This window comes from Diadema antillarum, unplaced genomic scaffold, assembly GCF_040938485.1.
Source record: "Diadema antillarum isolate AM-2024a unplaced genomic scaffold, OU_Dant_1.0 seq00000122_RagTag, whole genome shotgun sequence".
NCBI classification, from domain to species: Eukaryota; Metazoa; Echinodermata; class Echinoidea; order Diadematoida; family Diadematidae; genus Diadema; species Diadema antillarum.
Window position 1 is genome coordinate 694,390 of NW_027271202.1, and position 26,421 is coordinate 720,810.

General features: G+C 37.5%; 1 protein-coding gene across 1 annotated transcript in view; it reads right to left on the reverse strand.

Annotated features, from left to right (window-relative positions):
* Positions 1–3,144: 3,144 nt before the first annotated feature.
* LOC139727208 (uncharacterized) overlaps positions 3,145–26,421 on the reverse strand; it is a 52,427-nt gene continuing 29,150 nt past the window's right edge. Inside the window, exons 2-4 of the mRNA XM_071638165.1 lie at positions 6,835–6,953; positions 5,369–5,496; positions 3,145–4,510 (exon numbers count right to left, since the gene is read on the reverse strand). Of these exons, the coding sequence (XP_071494266.1) occupies positions 4,321–4,510; positions 5,369–5,496; positions 6,835–6,948 (432 nt within the window). The 5' untranslated portion in view covers positions 6,949–6,953 and the 3' untranslated portion in view covers positions 3,145–4,320. The remainder of the gene's footprint in view (positions 4,511–5,368; positions 5,497–6,834; positions 6,954–26,421) is intronic.

Consider the following 26,421-nt stretch of genomic DNA (forward strand, 5'->3'; position numbering starts at 1 on the left):
TCACATCATCATCATCATCATTATGTATATGTATGATTTGTGTGTATCATCTCTGTTAACTTTCGTCTCTGACATTATTCATCTAGATTAGGGCTCATAAGATGTGGTTTATGTTTTCCAGATATTAGCGAAATGTAGTAGTAAATTTCAGATATAAGTTTGGGCAACAAGTAATTTCTGCACAGCTTTTACTGAGATGTGATACGGATTTTATGCAGTCTCCTGTTGTAGGGCAGTCCTTCATGACGTCATGGTAATCGACGACTCTTACGATACACGAACAACCGCACAATGCATGAAGCGTTATATGCATAGCCGCGAATCAACAGGCTATCACTGTAAGGGGTGTGAGTTTTAGGAAAGTAAGAGAATCTTTTTTTTTAAAGGAAAAAACAAAAGAATAGATGATGTGCATTTGTCACTGAGGAACATACATGTGTTAACAACAGGGTATTTGGAAATCCATCCTTTGCTATTGATTCTTATCAACGCCATATTTGGTCATGTTGTTGTTGTTTCTGCTGCACAATTTTATAATAATATCAATGATAATAATAAGGTCTTATCAACCCAGGGTAGCCTCTTCAGTGTTGCCACTGCTCTACCAGAGGGTCCAGCTATTATTATTACCCTAGCATTGCCAGGTACCCATTTACACACCTGGGTCGAGAGGGACATGGTGGGTAAAAACATCTTGTCCAAGGACGTAAGCACTGGGTAAGGATTCGAACTCGGGTCCTCCGATCGCGAGTCAGGAGTCTTATCCACTATGCCACAGCGCCCCCCCCCTCCCCTCCCCCCCCCCCCCCCCCCCACTTAAAAAAAATTACAATTAGAAATAATAATGCAACAATGTTTAGGAATCATATTGTCTGAAGAAGGTATTCATTAGCAAGTAATGATAAATATACAGGGCCAAGCTCAATCTAATAAATATAGGTTCGTACTAGTTTGCACATTACAGTATCACACTGGGAGCATCTTGTACGGGTGCAACTTTGCACCTTCAGACTAGTCAGGTGCCAAGTTGCACCTTTAACTGTGATCACGGGTCTGAAAGGTGCAAAGTTGCACCAGTAAAGATGCTCTCAGTGTAACACTGGTAAAGGTGGAAAGATGAACGTATTTTTCGTAGAGTGATTATCACGGGAATAATTTTGACAGATTCATCGCAAATGTAATTTCCGTCTCTTCAAATTAGTTTGTCAGCATTCCGAAGAGCTTTATCTTTCTTTCTTTTTTACTTATCCACCGTCCACGTTGAGCATGGTGCAGTACTATATATCACGTGATTTTTCTGTTTGGGAGATACAGAAGAAAAAGTCTTCTTTACCCATGTAGACATTGATACTCCTCTCATTTTCTTTGCCTTCCCAACTTTAAAACCCAAATCCCTCTTGAGATGTATGTGGTAATAAAACTGCATGTAGTTAAATTACAACTCAAATTGGCCACTTTCACTCATCACAGTGATTAAAGGGTGCCATAGTTTTTCCATAAACTATTACCCGTATTCGCAGATACCAGTATAAAGTATCAAAATGTGTAAGAGCTTTTGGGAATGTTCGTCACCAGCTCCCAACGTTGAGCTCAATATCATTTTCTCTATATACTCCCGCCCCGCCCCCTTATGGGCCCGAATTCACGAAGGTGGTACAAAGTAAACCATGGTTTAAACCATGGACAAAACCATGGAGCGCCAAGTGTCGCACGGAATATTTCGTTACGAAATTGGTCATTTCGTCGACAAAATGACCGTTTCGTTAACGAAATTATCATTTCGTGGACAAAATGTTCATCTAGTTACAAGATGTTGTCATTTCGTGACAAAATATTCATTTCATCGACGAAATGACTGATTTCGTAACGAAATATTCCGCGCGACACTTGGCGCTCCATGGTTTTTGTCCATGGTTTCATTTGTACCACCTTCGTGAATTCGGGCCATTATGTTTTGATGTATACATGAAAGTGATGCATGGTATAAATGCGGATGTGCGAAAGTCACACGCAGGGTAGTCTGGTATCCAGACCCTTTGCCCTATGTAGTCCCTTCCCAAAAATGGGCCCTGTTTTCGACGTTGAGGGCGTCAATTTTCTGTATAGCAAAATACATGTAGTACAAGTAGAGGGTCTGGAAGCCAGGATTGAACGCACTTCTGTGATGCTTGCAGTGGTTATCTGCCTCTCTTCATTAGCATGATTTCATTGGTGAGGAATATGAAGATGACTCTCACTGTCCTTTGACACTACGTAGCTCTAAGGGAGGCTTGAGTCTTAAAATTCATGCGTCCATTACTCTAAATCGCCCCATCCCCACGCTTGCTCCGAAAACCGTAAAACACTAACACTTTATTATTATGTTAGCGAACAGACGAAATTTTCCAACCTACAAACGCACACCAGCATGTGTAGGATTATCTAGGCATCACAGTCACACAAACAAACAAAAATCACAGGCGCACACACACGCACACACACACACACACACACACACACACACACACACACACACACACACACACAAACGTAAGCGAATATACAGATATCATTACCATTACCATAGCCAGATGTAGATATGCACGGCAGGTGCATGTTAAAGTTTCGACTCAAATAGAAGAGGAAAAGATCCCACATTTTTTTTTACTCATGAAATCTAATACATTTATTGTTGCTCTGATTTTAGACACTGTACAAATAAATTATTTCTGTCAGGCTCGCTCAATAATCATTTAGTGACATTGTAGAGAGCTTGGTACATTGCAGGCTCATGATTCATGAGAATAACAGAGGCTGAAAATGAGATGCGGAAAAGGGATCATGCTGTACTCTTCCATCTACTAGTACTCCAATTTAGGACAAGGGTGGGACAAGGGACAAAGTTGAGAGTGTTGGGCAGAATTCTTCCTGACGAACGTCAGTAAACATGCAGGCATAGCTTGGGATAGATAGAGAGAGAGATTTTGCTACTTGACACGGCCCAAAGTAGAAGACTTTCTTCAATGGTGTAATTTTGCTCCACACAAAGCGCTAAACGAGAGCTACACAACCTCAGCGCAAATGTTTGTCCAGCTATATGCAGTGACTATAGAGTCGCTTCGGGATGGGGAGGGGAGGGGGGGGGGCTGAATGAAATATACAGGAATGCAGCATTTCGTTGCATCTTTGCACTTTGTGTTAGTAGTTTGATGTTCCTCCAACCTTGTAACTTCTTGCTTTGTTCGCTTTATCACCGATATGTTTAATGAGCTTAGTAAGTTGCCTTGGCTGGCAAAAATCTAACATTCATGAAAACGAGAGAGAGACATCAGCATGCAAGGTTTCGAGGAAGAGAAAGAGGGTATGTTGAATACTAACACTTCAGCTAGAGGGCACACGCCCTCTCTCGTCTGACGGGAGAGAGCTCTGCTGAAAATAGGAGTGCCTCCACTTGATAGACCATGTCACAGGTCCGTGCTAGGCGAGTAATAGATTGATTCTCAAGGGGGAAGATACTTGTCTGACTGCTTAGATATTTATGAATGATTAACATGTCGTTTACCCTGGAAAATGTGAAATTAAAATGGAAACAGCGTCGGGTAATGAATAATTGTCCGCAGGATTGGTCCCTGATGGATAATCGTGTAAAAAAATCATGTAGTTTTCAAAACTTGACAGCATATAGTTCCAAGAGATTGGCATTATTCCAACAAATAAATGAGCGAACAGGAAAAGAATCTAGAAGAAAGTCTAAGAAGTATATACTCCAACAGGAAGCATGGATGTATTTGCTTTTTATGAAGAGCACTCGTGTAGAACTAACATTCTTAGTGCCCTCCTTACAGATTATTCAAGGAGTATGCTAGAATTGGCTCAAGGCGTTATGTACAAGGCGCTAATAAAAAAGCAGTAGAGATGATTTTAAGCCTATGTAATATACATCAGACATCTACATCATACATCATACATGATTTAAAGGGATCAGACAGAGCAAGGACTAGGGAGTGACGTCACAATACGTTGCAAATGTTAGCACCCAGCATACCCCTACAAAATGTTTAATCTCCATAGCAAAGTCTAAACAGGCTCAACAATTTTGCGCCAGGATTTCTGCTAGTTATTTTTTTAACGAGTGCTAACTTGATTACAGGCATTGGCTATTATATACAGGTTTAGGATAACGGACTCCAGTCAAAAAAATAAATAAATAAAAAATCTGGAAATAGGGAAAAGTCACAGAATGCTGCAATTGTTTGACCGACGACAAAGAGTTCATTTTGTTTTCTATTGTACTGTGCAAGTTAAAACGCGTGGTTTGCAAATATTTAAAGAGGAATCCCATCAGTTTTCGTCGTCCACCGCACGTTGAGGAAGCACCCTGAAACCCCGCTTCCAGCCGGCTAAACATGAAGCTCCGCTGCAGCCTCCGTTGCTGAACTGGGACGTGGCCCAGGCGGGAGCTCCCCGGGAGTTTATCCTCGGCACGGCTGACTCGAATCCCCGCTTCCAGGCGTACCTACACCTGTCACCACTTTGTGACAGAAAAAGCAAAGTGGTGTTAAAGTCTTATAATTCAACGTCTCACAACACTATTCCTTTCAATTGGTTTCAAGCAGTCATTTGTGTTCTTTCATTGTGATGTTGAAACATAGTAATGGGCGCACTTCGCGCATTTTATTTATTTTATTTTATTGAAACATATTTATTCAGGATAGCTTGATCAGCATGAGCTGTTTTTATAATAATAATAATAATAGCTGGTTTTTATATAGCGCATTTCACACACTTCAGGGTTTCAATGCGCTTTACAGACTATTATTATTTCATCAAGGTCCTGAGATAAAACATAAAAATACAAATAAAATTTCAATCATTACAATGAATTGTCATCAGTATAAAATCCAAGTCAGCTGCAGTAATTGAAATATCAAATCAGATGAATAGTTAATTATTAACAATATAAAATTCATGTCCTAAAATTCACACAAAAAGAGAAAATGGACTGATTTTTTGACTAGTTGTATTTAATTCATTTCCTTCAGTTCCTTCACATACACACACACACACACACACCCACGCAGAATCTTGGTTTCTTTCTTTCTTGTCTTTTAATCTCTTTGTTTATCTATCTTTGTAGACAATTGCAGCTGTGGTAAATGTAATGTCGTATACTAGTAACATGATTTATAAGATTCATCAGATTATATATTTTTGTCAACAACCAATAGACAACGAGATAATTGGAAGTTGAGTTTAGAGAGTTAAATAGTTAGAGAGTCAAATATCCACTGTTTATGTACGTCAGTTGGTACTTCTATACCAAAGTGACGAGACAGATTCAAAGAACTGCACTGAGTTGTATCTCTCCAACTGAGGGCGTTCTACTTACACACACGAGGTCTGGCTTTTGATTGGGCTCCAGGCACGAACTTCACGGTTGTCGAGGAAGTTTTGCAGAAGATATCGGAGATCAACGTCGTTGCTTGGCGGGCTCCGTATTTCCATGACATCCATTGGCTGCCATGGTAACAGAAAAAGAAAACAAACGGGTAAGCAGACATACTGCTGGAAATGTTCTATTCGATCAAATTGTCAAACAAACCTGGTACAAAGGCAGTAACAAACACGGAAGCAACTGAAATAGAACATATTAGTAACTATACATCAAATGTGTATTTTTACATCGTCTGGGAACTTGTGTGCAGCAAATTGCATACAGCAAAATAAGGAGGATAGAAATGTGGCGAAGCAAAACAAACAAACAAACAAACATTCATAAATCTTAACTTTCTCTAAATTCATGAAGTGTTAATTTCTTGAAATCATTCAAAAAGAATGCACAGTTATAAGTATTATTGGATCCGATTTGATTGGTATAATTGGACAAATTTATTTCATTCATTTTTTACCATGAGCTGGAGATGCTTCCCTTGTAGCCCGAACACATGCATGTATGTTCTGTCATTTGTGCCTTGTGGTAAGTCAAGCTGTTATGTTTTGAGGGCAATATTATATATACCCATATTTTGCCTTGTCGAGAGAATTCTAAGCAAGAATATAAACAAAATAAGTAGGGTTTTTTTTCTTTTCGTTCCGTATTTCCAACTGTTTCCTATTACAAAGTTTTCAAAAGAGCAATTTTCTGCATTTTCCGGGGGGGGGGGGGAGTGGGGAGAATGAAAACATTTGTATACATGTATATATATATATATATATATATATATATATATATATATATATATATATTTATAATAGATAGATTTCGTTGCCTTATTTATTTCTTTTGCCAGATATAGTGTTTATCACGTCAGTGTATAGAGTCTGGTGCGTATTCTTAACATAATAAGTTATGATACTTCAGTAGTGTCTGGAATTAATACATCATTCGATTAGTCAATCTATCCATCTGTTTACTCGTACTCATCAGATAATCGAACATTTGGAGTACAATTTACTCTTTATTTTATTTTGAAGTCATAATCCATAGCAACCTAATAGAAAAAAAGTCATATGTAGTACTAAAGAGAAATAGAAGAACATGATTCTCGATTGACTCGTGCGTTCATGCGTGCATGGCGTATATTAACACAAAAAGTTTAAGCTGAGCTTCAAACTTTTTTAAACATTTGGGATTCAATAGCGGGAATTCCCAACGGTATTTTTGATTTATGCCATGGATTAAGTAAATTTTTGAGCACGTAACTGAGCGTGGTACTGCTGGTGTAAAATTCATATATACATTGGTGCGGTGGCGAGATACGCCTATCTCGCGTTTACGAAACGTAAGTTGGACCTCCGTAGATTCAGGGCAATATGCCTGACGTCATATTTACGTCACGGACACACGTTGGTTACCTGGTCATCATCCGCCAGATCGACCCTGTCATCGGCAAGCATGCCTGGGAAGATGGCTAGACCAACCAGCATCACTGCCACCGAGAGAGGGAACAGCACGGCGTTTGTGTACATTGTGACTGAAAAAAACAAAGACAAAATTTAATAAATACTATCATACAATATGTTGTCATTGTAATCAAGGAAGGAATACAACTTAATTCACACAGTGATAGGCATACACTGTTCACCACCTCACAGCATGGGAGATGCTCACAGTAAGCACACTGTATAATCAGGTCTCGTATTCAAAGATTTAATCATTTACATCTTTTCTTCTTTGTTTTTGCAGTTGTGTACCACTTTTGTATGCTACATACACAAATTTAGAAGAAATTACTTCAGCAGTAAAAAAAAAATGAGATCCGTATCAGATGTGATATACAAACTACTACATGTACAAATGTATTCTAAAATTCGAAATGTATATGAGCTCTGAATCAGCAATAGTTTAGACTTGATATATGTCAAGATCTATGATATTCACTTTCTCATCTATCGTCCTTGATACGATGATAAAAGCTAGCTTTTTTTTTTCTAAACGTGTTCAGTTTATAAATCTATTTTCAGACAGAAAAGCAGCAAAGATAGTCAAATAAAGCAGTCACTGCAGTGTCGTACAAACATGTACCGTGCACACACAGACGGACAGACACACACACACACACACACACACACACACACACACACACATACACACACCATATACACATACTGACACTAAAAATTACCGAAAGAGCAACAATATGAGAAAGAGAAAAAACTCAAAACAATCCTTTTACTATCCCAAATTGACCTATTCCAGCGTGATTCTCAACTGTGTATATCTTACTTAGATGTGTACGTAGGCGCTCACATTTCAGCTTTATAGACTTGATGAAATCTACAGCCGTGAGATATTCTATCATAAACAGGAACTTATCATGACCTATATAGCCTTTATTAGAATCAATGGCATAGGGATTATATGACGTCACAACAGAAGACAGATTTGAGGATGATATTGATTTTGTAAAACATCTTCACGACCGATCCTCATGTCAGTAACCCCTTCTAAAATGAACACCTCATGTGTGTGTTGATATATTTGATATTGCTCTAATGACATCTCCGAAGTATAACGTATTGCTCTACGGTATATAGATCCATCGCAGGTATCGCTAGACATTTTTTTTTTTGGTCGTCTTTGTTCTTTCATTTTCACTCATTTTAAATTGATGCTTTTCCTTAGTTTAAAGGAGAGTTACTGTACTTACACTATTAAAATAAAAAGTATTTAAACAGTTTTCGAATAGAGCGATGGAATGTATACTAGGAAATGTATGAATATATATAACCCAATTTTTAAGGAGTATACGATGTGCATTCATAATTGGTAAATGATATAGCATTTGTGGCTTGTTAGTACTGCTTTCTCCAAGAAGAGATGAATATAGGCTTGTATATTTAGATGTCATCAAGCTCACTCCAGAATAGATAATATTGGTTAAATCATTCTCAATCAATTCATTTCTTGAGTTCTTCGGATCGAAAATCACAAATTAGTTTGATATCTTTTGATATTAGAATAAAAAACAAATAAAAAGAGACTGACTATCTTAAGCCTTGTTTTAACAGACCTTAGACTGCCGGAGATATTAAAAATCAAATTAAAACCACTTGTTCTCGAAACATTTGTCACATCACATGTTATTAGTCACTCACTGTGAGATTGGAGCACGGCAAATATCATAATGACCTGAAAGATGCATACATGTGCACGCCTTTGAAACAGATGATTATCGCAAATTGGATCTTGAGAATGACTCTTAATCAAATCACGTGCTTCATGTTGCAATCTTTGTGACAGCTCGGGCAGGAAAAGTCCTGAACGTATATTTGATTTTTGTCAAAAATTTTGTCTTTTCCCCATTAAAATGGGCAATTCAATTTATTAGTGTCATGATCAAATTAGAGAAATCCGTCTTTATCACGCCTTTTATGTTATTGGATCTTGATCAGGTGCATCTATAAGACATTGTCGAAGAGAGCAAGTGTGAATTTTTAAATTGGTTTTATCAGTAAGACATAAAGATATAAAACACGAACAATTGAAGCGAAGGATCTGTATCTAACTCACGTACTAATGAACTTGTCTGAAGATTTAACAGAGAAAGAGACAAACTAACAGACAGACAGACAGATAATACGAAATTACTCCCTTAAAGTTTGGTTCAAATCGACTCCATTTCATTCAATCATACAAAAGCAAAAACGACTGAATATACCGTAAGGCAGAATAAGTCGGCAAGAATAGGAAACATCTGATAATGTAATTCGTATGTAACGACAAAACGAAGTAAGGGTGTTAGAGTACTATAATGCACAAGAAAATGAAGCTGAATGTGTGTACTTTGACCGACAGATAACCGGGTAGAAGAGGAACAAATGGAGAGATAGATAGACAGATAGTCAAATAGACAGATAGGAAGAAAGATAGACTTGTGGGGAGAATGGTAACCGCAGTAATCCAAAGTTTTAATCTCAAGACTTGCTGTCCATGGGAACATTTGATATTCCGCCTGGCCGTGTACGCTGTCCGCTGGCTCGTGAAACCGCCTCAGCGAGGCAGCTAAATGAAATCTGTGTGTCCACTGAAGCTGCTACTACCACACTTTACTCACACTGTATCGCCTCTGAGAACACTCAAACGTGGTTCACAGGATCCCGCGAACTCGCACCGCATAGCCTGCGCGCCCCTGACTACGTTCTTCCTTTTTCTCTTCATTGGTAGTATTATGGTTGCATTTTTTTTTGTCTTCCGGAAACGGGACTACCGCTGATTATATTTCTGTTTCAACCATGCACTCCGGAACACAGGATGTCTTGCCCAATTTTCGAAAAGTTGTCCCCTGTAATTATGTGTTAACACTGTATAGAAAGAACAAAAACAATCTGTGCAGCCCTTACTTTGCGTAAACCGATGGGGTGCCTTCCTCTTCGCAAAAGGGAAAGAAATCTCAATTTTAGCACCTCATTATTCACACTCTATTCCGAAGATATTGAAAGAGAGAGAGAGAGACAGAAAGAGAAAGAGAGAGAGAGAGAGAGAGAGAGGGAGAGAGGGAGAGAGAGAGAAAGAATATATTCTCTTGACCTCAACACTTCCTTTTCAACTCTCCCCCAAACACAAACGAAACCCTCAACTCAGAACATTGACAGTGATTGAAAATTTTCGCTCTTCTAGATTTCCGAGTATACCAATATGTTAGAGGATAAATTGTGACTCAGGTTTATTTTCATCGGGTGTTTAAGAGACACAACAAAACTTATACAGCTACGAATCACCGCTCATCACATCCAATCGCCACGAGGGCAACATCCTCAACGAACTCTGAAATCAAATCTTACACACATATTGGTGGTTCGGATCGTTTCTTCTCTGAACAAGGGATTCCTGCACTTTTTCCGACTTTATCCACTCGTCTTGTTGCACCCGAACAGCTTTTACAGTCCACAGTGTGAGGGATCTGACCTATCGGTGTGGTGTCAAAGTTCAATCAAGCGTTACTACGTTTTAGGCAATAACCAATCTCACACTTTTACGTGGCTACACGACCAGCTAGGCTTCACCACAGAACTCTACACACACTCTGTGCGTAGAGTTCTGTGGGCTTCACGCAGACGGCGACATGGGGGTAGGTGGCCTATACATGACCATATCAGCCGCTCGTTGCGTGAAATGTCCACTGAAGTTACGACATTCAGAATGAGTTATTTTATTCAAAGTAAAGACGTTGTGAACATATCTACATATATGTTTACCCATGTGGGCCTTATCATTCACGCATGTACATGTTATATACGTTTCAGATGATGCTATACAATTCACACCGATAAAAAGAAAATACGTTGATTGTCGATTTTTTTTTCTCCACACGTTATAGATCTTTGACTGACGTAATTGGTCGATTTCTCTATTTCTGTGACTCTCTCTACGTGTGTGTCTGACCTCTCATGATATATTCATTAAAGCGATATACCCCAATGGCATTAGCGCGTCACAAGTCTTTACACAATAACAGCACTAGCATGTAATAAAAGAGAGAAGAAAATGAAATCCACTTGTAAATCTCGGTCAGAATATGCACAGCGTGGATGACAACAACTATCAGCATTTAGATTGGTTTGGAGCTTATGCGAAATAGGAAACTCTATCGCATATCATGTCTGTCCAAATGCATACCAACTATCATACCCTGCTATAATTGCAACCCCTTTTGGAAAAAACGGACCATACACTTTAATCTATTTCAGATTTGACAGGGCAGTAGCTTGGACGCCTTAAAAGCACTGAAATAGCCCGTATTCTGAAATTACATTTCCGACCATCTCTAAAACGTTCACTGGTTTCGTCCTATCGGTTATCCATTACTTTGCTCAAAATGACGCCTAGTACTAACTATTACACGAGAAAAGCATCGTGTTTTCGTTTATTCGAATAAAGAAAATAGTAACATCGGCAATGAGACCAGATTGGGTATGGGGAAAATGCGTCGTAGATGCTCTGTATAAAACTGCCAAGAAACACATTACGATGCTTTTTCGTTCAAAAGCACGAAATAAAACAATAAAAGATTGACAAAACGATGAAAGATATCTCCCCCAAGATTAATGGGCATTATTTCGGAGGGTTGGTTGAAATGGGCACTTGCAATATACATGTCTTGCCAAAAAGCAAACATTCCTTCTCTAATGGAAAAGAAATCAGTCTGGCATTATTCTGAGTCAAGGGGGCACCAGAAAAGTTCATCAGTCCTGACATCATCCTCCCGTGGCATATTGCTACAATGATTCATACTGCCCATTCTAGTATCCATCACAGGGATCCGTGAAGGCACAATGAACAAAGCTGAAAAAATCCCATTAGAACAATTGCACCTCTCTATTTGTACAAGGCGTTGCACTTGATACATAAAAAGGTTAAAAAAAACAGAAGAAGAGAAGAAAAAGACTTAGACATTTCAACCAAAGTTTTCATTTTCAGTCAAATCATCCTACTCTGTAGTTTCTCGTTTAAAGATCATCGCCTCTTGGATGGTGATTACATATACAACGAGAACTAACGAAACATCCTCAATTCTTATCTTGTCCAAGTTTTCCTATAACTTTTTATGTCATATTTCCAATATTTCCAATATGTTCTTGTAGATTGCTGACAAAGTGTAACATAATCTTTGGCAGGTCTTACACTTCCTCGTGATGGATATTCCCGATTTTGTAATCTTAGGAGAAATTGACTTCCAATCGGAGTTCCGAATCCCGTCAAGTCCCTTCATCCTTGGACAAGATGTTTTTTGCCCACCGTACCCCCCCCCCCCCCTCGACCCAGGTGTATACATTAGAACCTTGTAATGTTAGGGCAATAATGGCAGGGTCCTCTGGTATAGAGCAGTGGTAACACTAAAGAGGCTACTCTGCTTAAGGAATGCCATAATCTACATCATTATTATTATCTGGGGAGAAAGGTGTTTCAAATCCCATGGGATGTGAACGCGGTACCCCCGACGGGTAATTAAACTTCATTTCTGGTTTAAGAGTTGAAATGTTTTCGCCTCCCCACCTTCATAGCTAGACGTTACACCTGTACCAGTTATCAAGAGCATGACCTGAATAATTGCGTGAACAGCTTGACTGATGCGTGTGTCGTATCTCCCAAAACACCCTCCTGCCCTTTCACTTGCTTTCCTTAAATGCTTAATATCGATATCTTATTGGTTCTTTTTTTTTTACATAAAGACGTAAAGACTTAACGCGTCACTACAAGTGAGGGTAGTGGGATTTTTTTTTTATTTATTTGAAATACAGGCTTGACGAAAGAGAGAAAAGGCTTAGGAGGTAATGTTAAAACATGAGTTGAATGTGCCTGCCGCTCCAAGTACACAGCAAACTAACAAACAAACAAGGCCAACCGGCATTTATACAGCAACCTAACAAGAATAGCATCAAAAACCACTAAAATACTTGTTAAGAAAAGTTGAGAAGATAGAGGATACACTGTAAAAACATTGGTGTTAGATTTAACACCGCGGGTGTTAAATCTAACACCGATCAAACTTCAATAAAGGACCACATCCACAGGTGTTAAAAATGCACTGTGATGGTGTTGAAAAGTGTTCACCTGACACTTCGTGGTGTTAATTTGACACTGCTGGTGTTATTTTGACACTGTACTGGTGTTAATTCAAAAATGACACCACATGGTGTTGATTTGATATTTGCTGGTGTTAATATCAATGGTTTAACACCCGTCCAGCTTCAATAAGAGACCACACCAGCTGGTGTTTCTTTGGTGTAAATTTATTTTCACATTTTTTCAAAAATCTAGTATTTTAATGTAAAATTCTTGATCGTCTTGTTTAAATTAAAAATCAACAAGAAGTGCAGTTACTAAGAAACTCTTCAAAAAACAATTTAAAATTTGGAAATGACACCCGGAGGTGTTAATTTAACACCATAAATGAGCACCGAAAATTTAACACCAGCTCGGTGTTCACTATTTAACACCGGACTTTTTGCAGTGTAGTAAGAAGAAAGGGAAGAAATAGAAAAAAAAAAAGAGGCAGTGGGGAAAAAAAGAGAAAACAAGAATATAAAAAGAGGTGAAGTTTCCTAGTTTGGCGAATGATTCATCAAATATTCAAATGATCAAGACCGTCCACGTCACAAAACAATAAGAAAATGAAGACATTTTACAATACGCATACACAAACACACTACGCATCTATGTATGTATGTATGTATGTATGTATGTATGTATGTATGCATATATTGTTTTATCTATTTGTTTCCTGTCTGTCTCAATTCATTCATTATTTATGAATACATCTACATTTTATTACTGTTACCATTATCATTGTCGTTCATTTCTTCTTTCTGTTTATCTACAGACTTCTATTGTCTGCTGTTTCATAGAAAAATTAAGTAATGTGAATGATGTCGGTCTCTCTAGTTTATTTCTATGATCTAACCAGTAGCAGAATCACTGACGAACACTCCTTTTCACTCCGCCCCTTTGGCCTGCTAGTCACCCCCTCCACCCCCCCCCCCCCCCATCTCAAACTCACACATGCAAAAGCATATAACCCACAAACATTCCGCGACCCTTGTATAGGGAGTGACCATTCTGTCTAAACAATATTATGCTCTCTGTCATGGAGAGAATTTGATAGGTCCAGTCACAAATTGACAATATTTCGTAATGACCGCTTTTCGCTCTGAAATTTGCTCGCCTTCGATCAATTTAGACTTGAAATTTACCTATTCAAAGCGGCCCTTTTCTGGCAATTTAGAGATTGCATTCTTATAGTGTATTGTGTTACTATCTGTCCGATTCAGTTTGCATATGCTATTGAACACTGACATTGATGAAGATAGGGAAGAATCGAAGAGTGGGTGATTCATATTAAAAAAGTAAGGGAATTTTTTAATGGAGTGATGCAAAAGCTTGGTCTACTGAGAGCGGATTTGATGCCGTACAATATTTCGAAATATTACATGCATGTTAATGATTTCTGAACATTTTCTGGTGTTCCCAAGCGATTGTGCGGGATTGCGGTTATAATCGTTAAGGGAGGCAGCGGGGGTGAATAATGACAACTCCACCTCTGCGAGCTTGTCTGTAGATTCAGTGAAGAAACTGTGTCCTCGATTTTTGATTGCTCAGAAAAAGTTCCCCATTTCGTTCGATTTAAGTTTGACCACATGCAGTTGGTTAAAGATTCTATCTCCCTCTCTCTCTCCCCATCTGTCTGTCTGTCTGTCTCTTGTGGCTGAATATCTCTTATTGCAGCAGGTGCTAAGATCTTGCTCGTTCGCTTTACGGCAGGAAATTAACAGCATAATCCTGACAGACGTTTAGCCAATATAATCCGATGAATGTCAACCATGGACTCAGCAGAAGTTAAATGATATGTCCATTCCTAAGTTAGCCCTCTCTCTTTCTCCATCATATATCTCTCTCTTCCTCTCTTCTTCTCTCTCCCTCTCTCCTTCCAAGATAATGCTTTTTTATTGCAGACAGAAAGTCGTTATTAAGACAAACGTTATGAGAGTGACAGATCCCTCGACATTTACCCAAGCAAAAATGAGAAATGTGGAACTCTTGCTTTTATTTCAAACCCTAAGGAGATGCTTCAAACGAGCTTTATATAAAGAGGGATAGAAATCTCTGAAAGCTACATTCTTACTTTTTCTATAAGGGTAGTTTTGACATCGATATTGTGAATTCTCTTCGGACAGTTTTGCGCCTGCTGACAGCGTTGAGTTAAAGTAAACTATTGTTAACGAACAATAGTCTACAAAATGATGTGGTGTTAGGTCAGTAAATCAGGGAATTGTGACGAGATGCGAGATCCGATGCAATGGCGGATGGGGGGGGGGGGGGGGCGGCACCGGGCGCGCGACCCCTTTATTTTGTTGTGTTTTTTTTTTAATAAAAGGAATGAAAATTAAAAAAACATGAAAGGAGCGCGTGCGCCATCAGGTGATTTGCGATTGTAGTGACACCAGAAAATTGCGCTGAATTCCTTTTTCTTTGTTTTTTCTTTTGCTTGAAAGCTGAATAAACCTGGAAGTGGTACCAGAAATATTTTTGCCCCCCTCCCCCCTTTACAGAATTCCAGGTTCCGCCCCTGAGATGGGAAAAAGAAGAGGAGGGACGACCTCACCGGCGATACACCACATATTGATCTATCAGAAACGTAGAATAACATTACGATCATGAGCCTCTGTTACTAGAACGTGCTACACATTTAAGTCAGAGGTAACACAACATATTTTACACATCTTGAAAAAAAATTTAGGTAATTTCATTAAGTCATGTTTGCGAAGAAGGTATATATTGTTATTTTCCTTGAACCCTGATGCTTCTCTCGGTTATTTTGTTCTTGAAAACCGAAGAGACTGATAGCACAGTACTGCATAATAAAATCAAACTTATTTGTGAGAACGTACATTCCAGCCCGCCGAACGATAATCAAATTTAAATATAGGAGAGCTGGAGTTGTGTAGCAGAGTGGTGTTGCCGAATTGGGTATCGTTGTCTTTCATGTGACGATCAATAGTCACGGAACGAAAATAACTTGGAAATAACGTAATGGAGAACTGGTTGATTGTTCTGGAACTTGAGTCAAAGCGATTCCGATGTTAGAACTCTGTGATCACCTGGCTACTGAATCATTATGTTTCTTTTCAGAATCCTCTTTAAGTAATGATCTTTCCCGATGTATTATTTTTAACAGTTCACAATTCGGAAATTCCAAATGGACACGAAGGAAGCATGAGATTGTATATTATTCAGCTCAAAAGATACATTTTCATTGGTCTTGTTTTCTTTATTTGTATAGATTTTTCACATAGGATATATAAGCATATATATATATATATATATATATATATATATATATATATAAAGGGGTCGGTGAAACATAGTGCTAACCCACACTTTTGTCAGAATTGAGTTACATGGATTTTCATAATCCTTAGCCTTCACTCTAACCTCCGTGAAAATATCATATTTGAATTCAACCAATAAGATGGTAAAAAAAAATGCATGCATTAATGTTTTATTAATGTACAATGTATGGACTTTCCAAATATTCAACAGCGATTATCTCAAAATGACTATTGTGTGGGTTAGCACTATATTGCACCGACCCCTTCATATACATATATATATATATATACATACACGTGTATATATATATCACCTTTTGTAGGTCAATTAAAGGCCGAAAATGAAGACAAACGAAACTGATTTTTTTCCACTTGCATTAAAATAACTTGGGAGGAAAATATTTGCCTACTGACCTATTAAACGTTGTTTTTTAATGTGTACATTTACTTTATTTTGGACCTTTATAGTTTTCATTCACATTTTGGGAAATTATGGATAGCTCAGTATGTGCGTTTTTCATACCTAGAGAAAATTGTACGTCACACAGTGGATTCACAGCTGAACGTTATTTAGTATAACTTGGCCTATCTGAAGTCATTTTTGAAAAGTGATGATTCACACTACGTTTTAGCGAAGAGAAGCATCGTAATTCATGAAATTTTGTTCGCTGAGGGATTGCATTACTGCAAGTTTTGTCGCATCATCCCACGTAGTTCCATTAAGTCTGCCATACTTATCGTCAATCTGGTTGCAAACATTGGCTATAACATTTTGAAGTAGTCGGTTAGAGAAGGGTTAAGGCCAGCAATGTTTTAACCTTCGTCAGATATGGTAGGATGACACTTTCTAGCTGACATTGCACTGGCAGGCAAACTCTGTCACCAAATTTAATCAATAAAAATCAAGCGGATAATTTCCGCAATAAAGTTCCAAACGTTGTTGTGTTTCGAAACTTGCCAGTAGAAAAAGCATCCTCCTTTTCACTGTGCATTGTTAAGGCCACCGCACACTATACGATATTCGGTCGCACGAGTGACCGACTTTGGATATGTAATAAACAAGCGTGTTTATTCTGAGGCTATCATGATTTATTTCGGATCCAAAGTCGGTCAGTGGTGCGACCGAGAGTCATATAGTGTACGGCGGCCTTTAGATAGAGTGCTTTTCAAAGTGGTTAGCAATTAAGAATTATTTAGTGCAATCATATTGGTTTTGGGGGTAACATGAGAAAAAGTGTACCTTCTATCAAGTTTTTGGGAGACATTTAATTAGCCGTTATGAAAGTTAGATTCTTGTCATAAGGTAGCATCGATATCCATATCCCCACAATATTGTTGTTTTTTTTTTAATATCGACTCCATCACCGGCTTGTGGAAAAAAAAGTTATAAAAAAAATAATAATAATTTTGCACCAAGAATTACGGGAGAACATATCTCTCGATGCTGAGTCTGTGGTGATGTAAACAAAACCCATTGAGCGTACTACTATTTCATCAGCCTTCATCATTAGTGGTTAAATGGTCTTAAATTGCATTGTAAAACGCGGAAACTTGAAACTGACCAACTGCCCATGAAATGTGATCTGTGATGCAATCCTAACAAGCATTCGGTTACCGTGGTTACAGAAAACGCATCTCTCTTACTCTCCTTCTTATTGATGCGCTCCCCTATACCCCATCCCCCCCCCCCCTCTCTCTCTCTCTCTCACTCACTATCTCTGTCTATTTATCTATATCTAGCTAGCTTGCTGGTTATCTCCCTGTTTGGTCGTGAAAGTCATCGAGAAAGTTGATCTGGCAAGCCTGGTATCGGAAGGTTTTTATCATCTTCCTCTCTTTCTGTCTCTCCTGTTATCCCTCTCATCCACGAGCATCATGGACCCCCCCCCCTTCTCTTATTGTATTAACGTATTGTATCATCGGTTGCCAAATGGTCAAGCTTATAGCTTATCATTGGCGACCGTTCTGTATGGTAATTCATAACACATGTACTGTAGTTTTGTCACAGATGTATGTGTAATTAAAATTGTTGAAATTGTAGAAACCACAGCTATAATGAGTATCATATTTGTATATATTATGTTGGATTATAATGAATAAAAAATTGTAGATGATGCCATACTGAGAATAAATCAATCAAATCAAATCAAAGAATGTCATAAGTGTACATTATTCATATGTAAAATGAGATAAACAGTTAACTGTTTAATGGGCTGACTCAATTGATCAATTTTCAAATTTTGTCGACCTCATTTGTCAGAACGGCCTATACTAATCATGCTAATGTGCACATATGAATAATGTGTTTGCACATAACTACATAGATTAGACAATTTTCGTTGTATTTCACGGGGTATCTCTTTCAGCCTAAAAAAAACCACAAAACAAAAACAGAAAATACATTGTAACTCAAAAAAAATATGCTCTACCGATTGAGGAGCCCTGCACAATACCAAAAACAAATGCATACACTCAAAATCGCGGAAATACAAGTAAAACAAAGCTACCAAATAACAAACATAACAAGATTATATTTTTTGAAAATACACCAAGAATGAGCAAAAATTACGAAAAGTGTATACAAAGCCAACAACGAACGTATAAAATGGCACTAATGTAACTAATATCATAGAAATAAATGCACTGAATAAAGTATTCTATCAAAAGCAAATTTGTAAAATGTAGAGCTTTAAAATGGAAAGAATCGCTTGGATGTAAAACATATCATAATTCATTAAAATGAGTAAAAGATCAATCTTAAAATTGATAGGCCAAATTCTACTTGTTTCTGAATACAGAAAAAAAAATCTAAAACACCATATGAGATAGATTATTACAAAGGTTTGATCCTTATAGCATAACGATCTCTTGTAACATTCTGCAACGGGTGTATTGATTTTGTATGTACTGGGTGAAAATTGACATTTTTATACATTTAATCATGAATAGAAAGAGAAAAAATAGACAGATAAGCCAACAGAGACAATTGCATACCATTCCACACAAAACAACTACTTATAAATACGCTGAGCGTTTAAAAAGGGAAATCGCTTATTTCCCTGCGGTGGATTTGACCGTCACATAATACGTAATCTCGGAATCATAATCTTCTCTCCTTTTATATGTGAGAGCCATAAAATGATTTTGTTTCGGATAGATAAGACTTATTTTCAGAATGGTTGTTACTCTGATGGGAGATATAAGCGGCATTCATACAGAACGCAATCGATATGTACAGGCATACCCCAATGATTCGATTATATTTGTTTTTCATATACTCCACGTCTGTCGAGAGTAAACAAAACAAATAACGTAAACGGAAGTATTTGGTTTAGTATATTGTATTGCGGTGTTTATATAACTCTCGTGACCATATATTTAATACAGAAAAAGAAAGACAGAAAGAGAGAGAGAGAGACAGCTAGATGCTTTCTTGCTAGCTAGCTTATAGATAGAAACACAACTAAACGCAATCCAAAAGATATCTCAGTAGCTTTAAATGTGCATATATATCAGTTGTTCCGATGTGAAACTAGTGATAACTTTCTCCTTAATCCAGTACTAAAGTACGTCTGTACAAAGAATATCATTATGGTAAGTGTCATTTTGATGTCGAAGATTGTCTGTAAGTGTAAAGTAAAACCGTTATTACCAACAAATTCCTTCAAGTCTAATAAAGAATCCTCAACTTTTACCTTTTGTCAACATTTTTCTTTCATGTTATTTAATGTTGTCTTTTTTCCTCCAGTTAGATGATTATACAAACAGTATTTACGACTGCATTCTTGCTTCCTTTAGACAAAAACATTCATTTGTATAAGAGTCGGCTTTAAGTGCGACATTAATGAGATGTGAAAAGGTGAGAATAATCATCGTATATCAAAACTGATGTAAAACGCTCTTTCTTAATTTCCCTGCTGAATGTTATGACGGCAGACAATTTGTGCCCAGTCATTATCGAGACGGCTTTCTCGCACACCATCGATCTGTAGCAAGCGTACTCTTCTCATCGCCGCGGCTGTCCCACCGGACTACCCTGAATTAGACGGTATTAGCTTTCCACCTCCTCTCAAAGTATTTGACGACACATGTGTGAAAATGTAGCCAGTGTTTTACAGCAAATAAAGGAAGTATGCCTTGCCAAAAGCCACTTCCTTATTGTTGATATTTTCCCCAAGAAATCTGCTGCGGCAAGTCAAAACGAAGGATGATGAATACGTACGTCAGTGAGACGTGTAAAAGTGAATGGTTTACAGGCATAAAGTTTCACTGAGAGCGGGTAATATATCATTCATGATTGAACCTAACAGTTCCTCGTTGTATTATGACAATCATCTGGATGTTCTCTGGTTTGTGTATTGATATTTTACGTAAAGGATTTTCAAATGATGGGATATCTGTCTGCAACAGATAAAATTTTTTTTCAACAAATCAAATTATCACGTTTACGTCGCGTTTTAACACAATTATTGTTCTGAAACAAACTTTCTCTCTTCTTCTTCTTATAAGTCTCTAACCCCTTTATTGTTTTTACTGTATTGCAAGTCTTTCCATGCCTCCCATGTCTCTGTTGAACTCAAAACAAATGGCAAGTGGTCAGCTTTTGCAAGAAGGAAACTTCTCCATCACGATAAGACAACTCTCAACAAACATCCTTTCTTTTTCATGATGTTACCACTCATCAATCTAGAAAAAGCTTGCTAATTTCATCTGCCCGTCTTCTCTCTACGTTTTTCTTTTTCGTCATCGTTCATGTGTTTGTTTTTCTTCCTCTTTTTCAGATTGAAACCTGAAGATCAATCAGGCAGCTTAACTTCTTTTTTGTCTCGTTCCCCCGCTTTCTTTCATTGAATTCTTTCACGTCCTCAAAACAAACTTCCTGTAAGTTAGTCTCATGCTTTAGTATGTAAATCATTAATTATCTCCTTTAAGACTAATTTTTACTATATTCTTGAAAATCAAAATCATCATGACTGATGATTTGCAGCTTCTCTCGACATCACAAAGGTAATTCTGCTATAAGTACTAGAACCATGATTTCTAGAATGATGAAAGCTTGCTAACTGGTAATACAATGAATTTATCGTATCCCCCTTCATCATTTCTTTTCTCCCTCATTTTTAAGGCCTTCGTTAATTAATCATTTTCTCTCAAAAATATTACGATTTATGATCCTCTATCTTTCATGGAGCCCCTTGGGACGGCAGTGCTATTACTGATGAGGCATGACTTTGGTAATGTGGCCATGCTCTTATTGGTAACAGTTGTATTATACACTAGTGTCATTTATCTATAGTAATGATGATGATGATGATAGCAATAATAATGATGATGATAATGATAATGATAATAATAATAATTTATTTATTTATTTATTCATGTTTTCTTTAATATCAGCGTTGTCCCGTTCAGAGCCTCAATGGCCTGCTTTGCAAAGGAGCCCTGCGTCACATACAAAGGTTACAAAATCAAATACGGATTACAATTAATATCGGGTAACATATATACAAATAGAAAACAAAACAAAACAAAACAAATGAAAACATAATACGACATAATACAAGTGGTAGTCATATGAAATAATAACTAAATCAAAAGATATACTGGTGAAGCCGGAGACGTTTTTTGATATAATGATAATCATGATAATAATAATGATAATTATTGTTATTATTATTATTATCATAATTACTATTATTACTACTATTATCAGTATCATCATCATCATTACTCGTTAATACATTTCACTATGATAATACAATCATTGCTATTGCGAAAATTATTTTCAATATCTCATTTCTTTCATTATCATTATTTCTCCATCTTTTGTGGAGTATCTGTCGCTCAGAGCCGTGCTAAAGACGACACTCTCCTCGCTCCAGCTTTTTCATGTCAGCATTTCTCAATGACGTACACGTTGTTTTTTTTTTTTTTGGTGCCATCCTTACTGTGTTAAGAAAAACCAGTTTAACTTCCGCTCTTCCCAAGTATAACATTTTTTTTTATTGAACGACTCCTTTGTGGTACAATATGAACGTGTGTTTGTAATCTTTCCCCGATGTTTTTTAATTCCCTGTTGTTTCGATAAATGGAAGAATTGCTAAGGCTTTGGAGGGCAGAAAACAAGTGAGAATTACGGGAGTTTCTCTTGTGAGAAGAAGTGGGCCCATACCCGCAGCCATGTCATCCCAATCGAGGGATGGAGTACCCGGCGCACCACGAGAGATTCCGCTGTGCTTAAAACAGACATCCAGGAGATCATTACCTTGGCTTGGCCAGCCTCGAGATACGCAGGCTCCTGCCGTGAATTTCTTGTGACAACGTTTGTGCTGTTTTTGTTGTTTTTTGTTATGTGGGTGTTTGTATGGAATGAAATTTGTGTATCTGTGCCTGCTCCACCCACACAACGGGATGTTTTTATCGCGATAGTTTCAGCTTTGTATAAACAAAATACTGATCAACTATGTGCAAAGTTATCATGGTTATTGAGCTGTTTAGAAATGTTTTCTATTTGAAAAATAAAAGCAATAAATAAAGCAATGGTAACAATAACAACACTAACGATAATGATAATAATAATAATAATAATAATAATAATGATAATAATGATTATTATTATTGTTATTGTTATCATTATTATCATTAACATTATTATTATTATTATCATTATTATTATTATTATTATTATTATTATTATTATTATTATTATAACAGTAATGATGTATATACATATATACATTCAATTACATCGTGTATATGACAGCTTACGCTGTGAGAATAGCTACCATTATGTCAAAACAGCGACAGTTTCCGGCTTTCGGTCGGTTGTGCTATGACTTATAAAGGTGAGGGCAGCTGTACAATTCTATTCACCTGATTGTTCCACGTTATGTCAAGCGTCAAGATGCTATTAACGATCACGTGTGCTAGTGGTTTGTCTTTGTGTGTGTGTGTATGTATGTGCGAGTGTAAGTGTGTGTGTGTGTGTGAGTGTGTGTGTGTTTGTGTGTGTGTGTCTGTGTGTGTCTGTGTGTGTGTATGTGTGTGTGTGTGTGTGTGTGAGGGAGATACTGCTTGATGTTTTTTATATTCTGTTCCTTCCTGTTACAACTTTGAACTTGTTTTTATTCCATGCAGGAAATGATAAGAACCTTCTTAAAATGCTTAAGACATTGCGGTCTGGTTGATACTTTGACATTTGATTTGTTGGAGTATCAGCATATAGCGAGTTAAAATCCGCAGGAATTCCTCTTCTTTTGCCTTTGATCATATCTTCTTTTCGACGTAGGGATCTTTGTGGTATTAAACTTAGGAACGTTTGTTCACCTGCTACGTAAACTGAAACTAGACAAGAGACAAAAAGAATAGAAAGGACGGGGAGGCATGCACAGAGGCAAGTAAATAAAGAGAAACAAAAATAAATATAAAATCAATACATTACAATCGTAATTAATACTTAGGTAGGTGTTACTTAGTGCAGTACGTATTGCAACAACGTTTAATTTAACGTGCTCTATCCTTAAGCTGTCCTGAACAAGAAGGAAAATGTGTGGCCACAATCAAGATTTCTCGCATAGAGCATCCAGCGTTTGATCACATGTGTCTGATTTTAAAATGTCAGCGTTTGCAGAAAAGAATTATGAGAGATGTCTACGGATTTGCATGCTGAGTCTTTTGTCCCTTCTCATTTCAATGTAATTCAATTTTCGTGTTCTGGCTTCCTGCCGGTGAAATCAGTCAATCTTTGCTTGGCTAAGGTCAATGTATATTTACTGCTCCAAGGACGATTCGATAAAAAGCGCACTCGAACGACTCTCTGGGTTTTTATTTTCTCTCCTTCTCTCATTTACGTATTGTTTTAGTTAGTTTTTATCCCATGGCTTCCATTATTCTACATCATATATACGACTGTGCACTTAAGAAAAAAACCTTTTGTAAATATGTCTAGATGTTAAATCACTAAACGTTTGATTCTACCATCGAATAAAATTACGAAGCATTTGTGAAATTCTGTGTTTTCAACACACGCACATACGCACACACATACACACAATCACTAACATCAATCCCTTTCCTATGAAATGGTAACTAAGGAAAAGATTAAGATATTCCTTTGCTTGTTTGCTTCGATAACCTCTACAATTCCTACATAAACATCTGTTCCAATTTACGTCTTTACATGTGATTCAGTTAGAGCATTACAGGGCGCCTCCCCAAAGTCAAGATACAGCATGCTAGCAATAAAGGATCTAAAGATCATTCACCCCACTTTAATCAGTGGTCGAATTTTGGTCAAGCTGTAATGGCTACAGAGATCGTTTCTCCCTTTTTCCCCATTTTTTATCGAAAAATAATTTCGGACTTTATACTCTTGACCGCTGCAAATGTCTCCATGCCTTCCCTTGTCCGGCCTCAGGCCTGGATACTAATGGAATTTGTAGCAAAAGGATGCAACTGTTTTTGTTCAATCCCAGGGTTCCTTCCGTGACCTTTTGAAGGCATTAACGGAAACTGTTTGCTTAGGTAAAACTGTTGTGCTTACCTTGTATTCTGCCCTTGTCTCCTTATGAAATACGTACACGTGTATCTCTTTGATATATACCATTTCGTGTGTGTGTGTGTGTGTGTGTGTGTGTGTGTGTGTGAGTGTGTGTGTGCGCGTGCGTGTTGATGCAAGGTGAGATGAAAAATATTAGCCATTTAAAGAGATGATATAGTATTGGTTGAGGTGAGGATTCAGCTTTTAACTTTTTGCGAGATACTAAGAAATCGCTTTATGAAATGTTAAAGAGCAAACAATACAGAGGAATTCAAAGTTTGTGTGATGGAAATCGGTTTTGAAATAGCTGAGATATCCAAACACAAAGTAAAACAAAACAATCCTAATAAAAGGTGGGGTCCCACCTTTTATTAGGATCACTTTGTTTTGGATATCTTGGCCATTTCGAAACAAATTTTCGTCAAATAAACTTTGAATTCCTCTCAGAATTATATGCTCGTCATATTTCGTAAGAGATTTCTCATCATCTCAAGAAATGATCATCAAAAAATGTTGGAAACCTGAAGACCCATCTCAACCGAAACTGTACCATCCCTTTAAGTCAAAAGAAGTCACAAATTCCTGCAGATTTCAGCTCACCATGAATAGAACCACTCACCTTGTGAGAAATGTGTTGCATTGACTTTGCAGTAAGCAAACTGCGTCTGTAATGCTCACCCAACGTACTGACAACAATATGACAGAGTTGTTATAGGACAAAGTATTTTCACTGTAACTCTTCAAAGACTACTTATATTGCATTTTCTTCCGTACAGTGTATCTTTCCATCTAATATTAGTTACCAGATGAAATTTGGTGAATTTGGATTTTAAACTTTTCCCCTTTTCTTCCTCCTGTCGCCCTCCGTTTTAAAAATGGATTTGAGTTACTGAAGTTATACTGGAGTCATGCGATCAGGGGTAGATATGAACACACTGTGATCTAACTTGAGTTAAATGACATACACACGCCAAGCATTGTGTAATGTGTGACTAGCATTGAGGTCTACATGATTCACTGTTGGATATTTTGATCTTATGTAATTCCACCCCCGCCCTTTTAATGATGGGGGGGGGGGGGGGGTGAGATAAGTGAGTTCTTAGAATTCGTCCTAATGTTACATTGCGCTCATGCGTATTGAGCCGCTTAAAACCAATGATTAATGCTCTTAACTTGCCTTTCTTAGCTGATTCCAGATCCTCGGAGTGCAAACATGACTCAAGAGACCTCATGATGGACGGTACCCCTCCAAAAAGATAAGTCTATATCTCAATCCCTTAATCTCGTTAAGAGCAAAGTGATTGCAGATAGCCCCTTCAGAATATCACACACACAAAATAACATAAACAATGGTAACATCTGTCGTTAAAAAGGAATGAAATCAAAGCACTGTTGGTTTGTCAGGAAGAAAGTTGATACCAAATTGAGAACGTCTTGAAGAATAAGCCATTACGTCATAATCAGAAAGGGGCAAGATCAGAGATGCTCTTTTGCAAATTGAAACAAAGTCCTCGTTTTCCTTGTGAAGATTTGTTAGTGAAAGTCAAACTTAACATTTCAAAGTGGCCTAATAC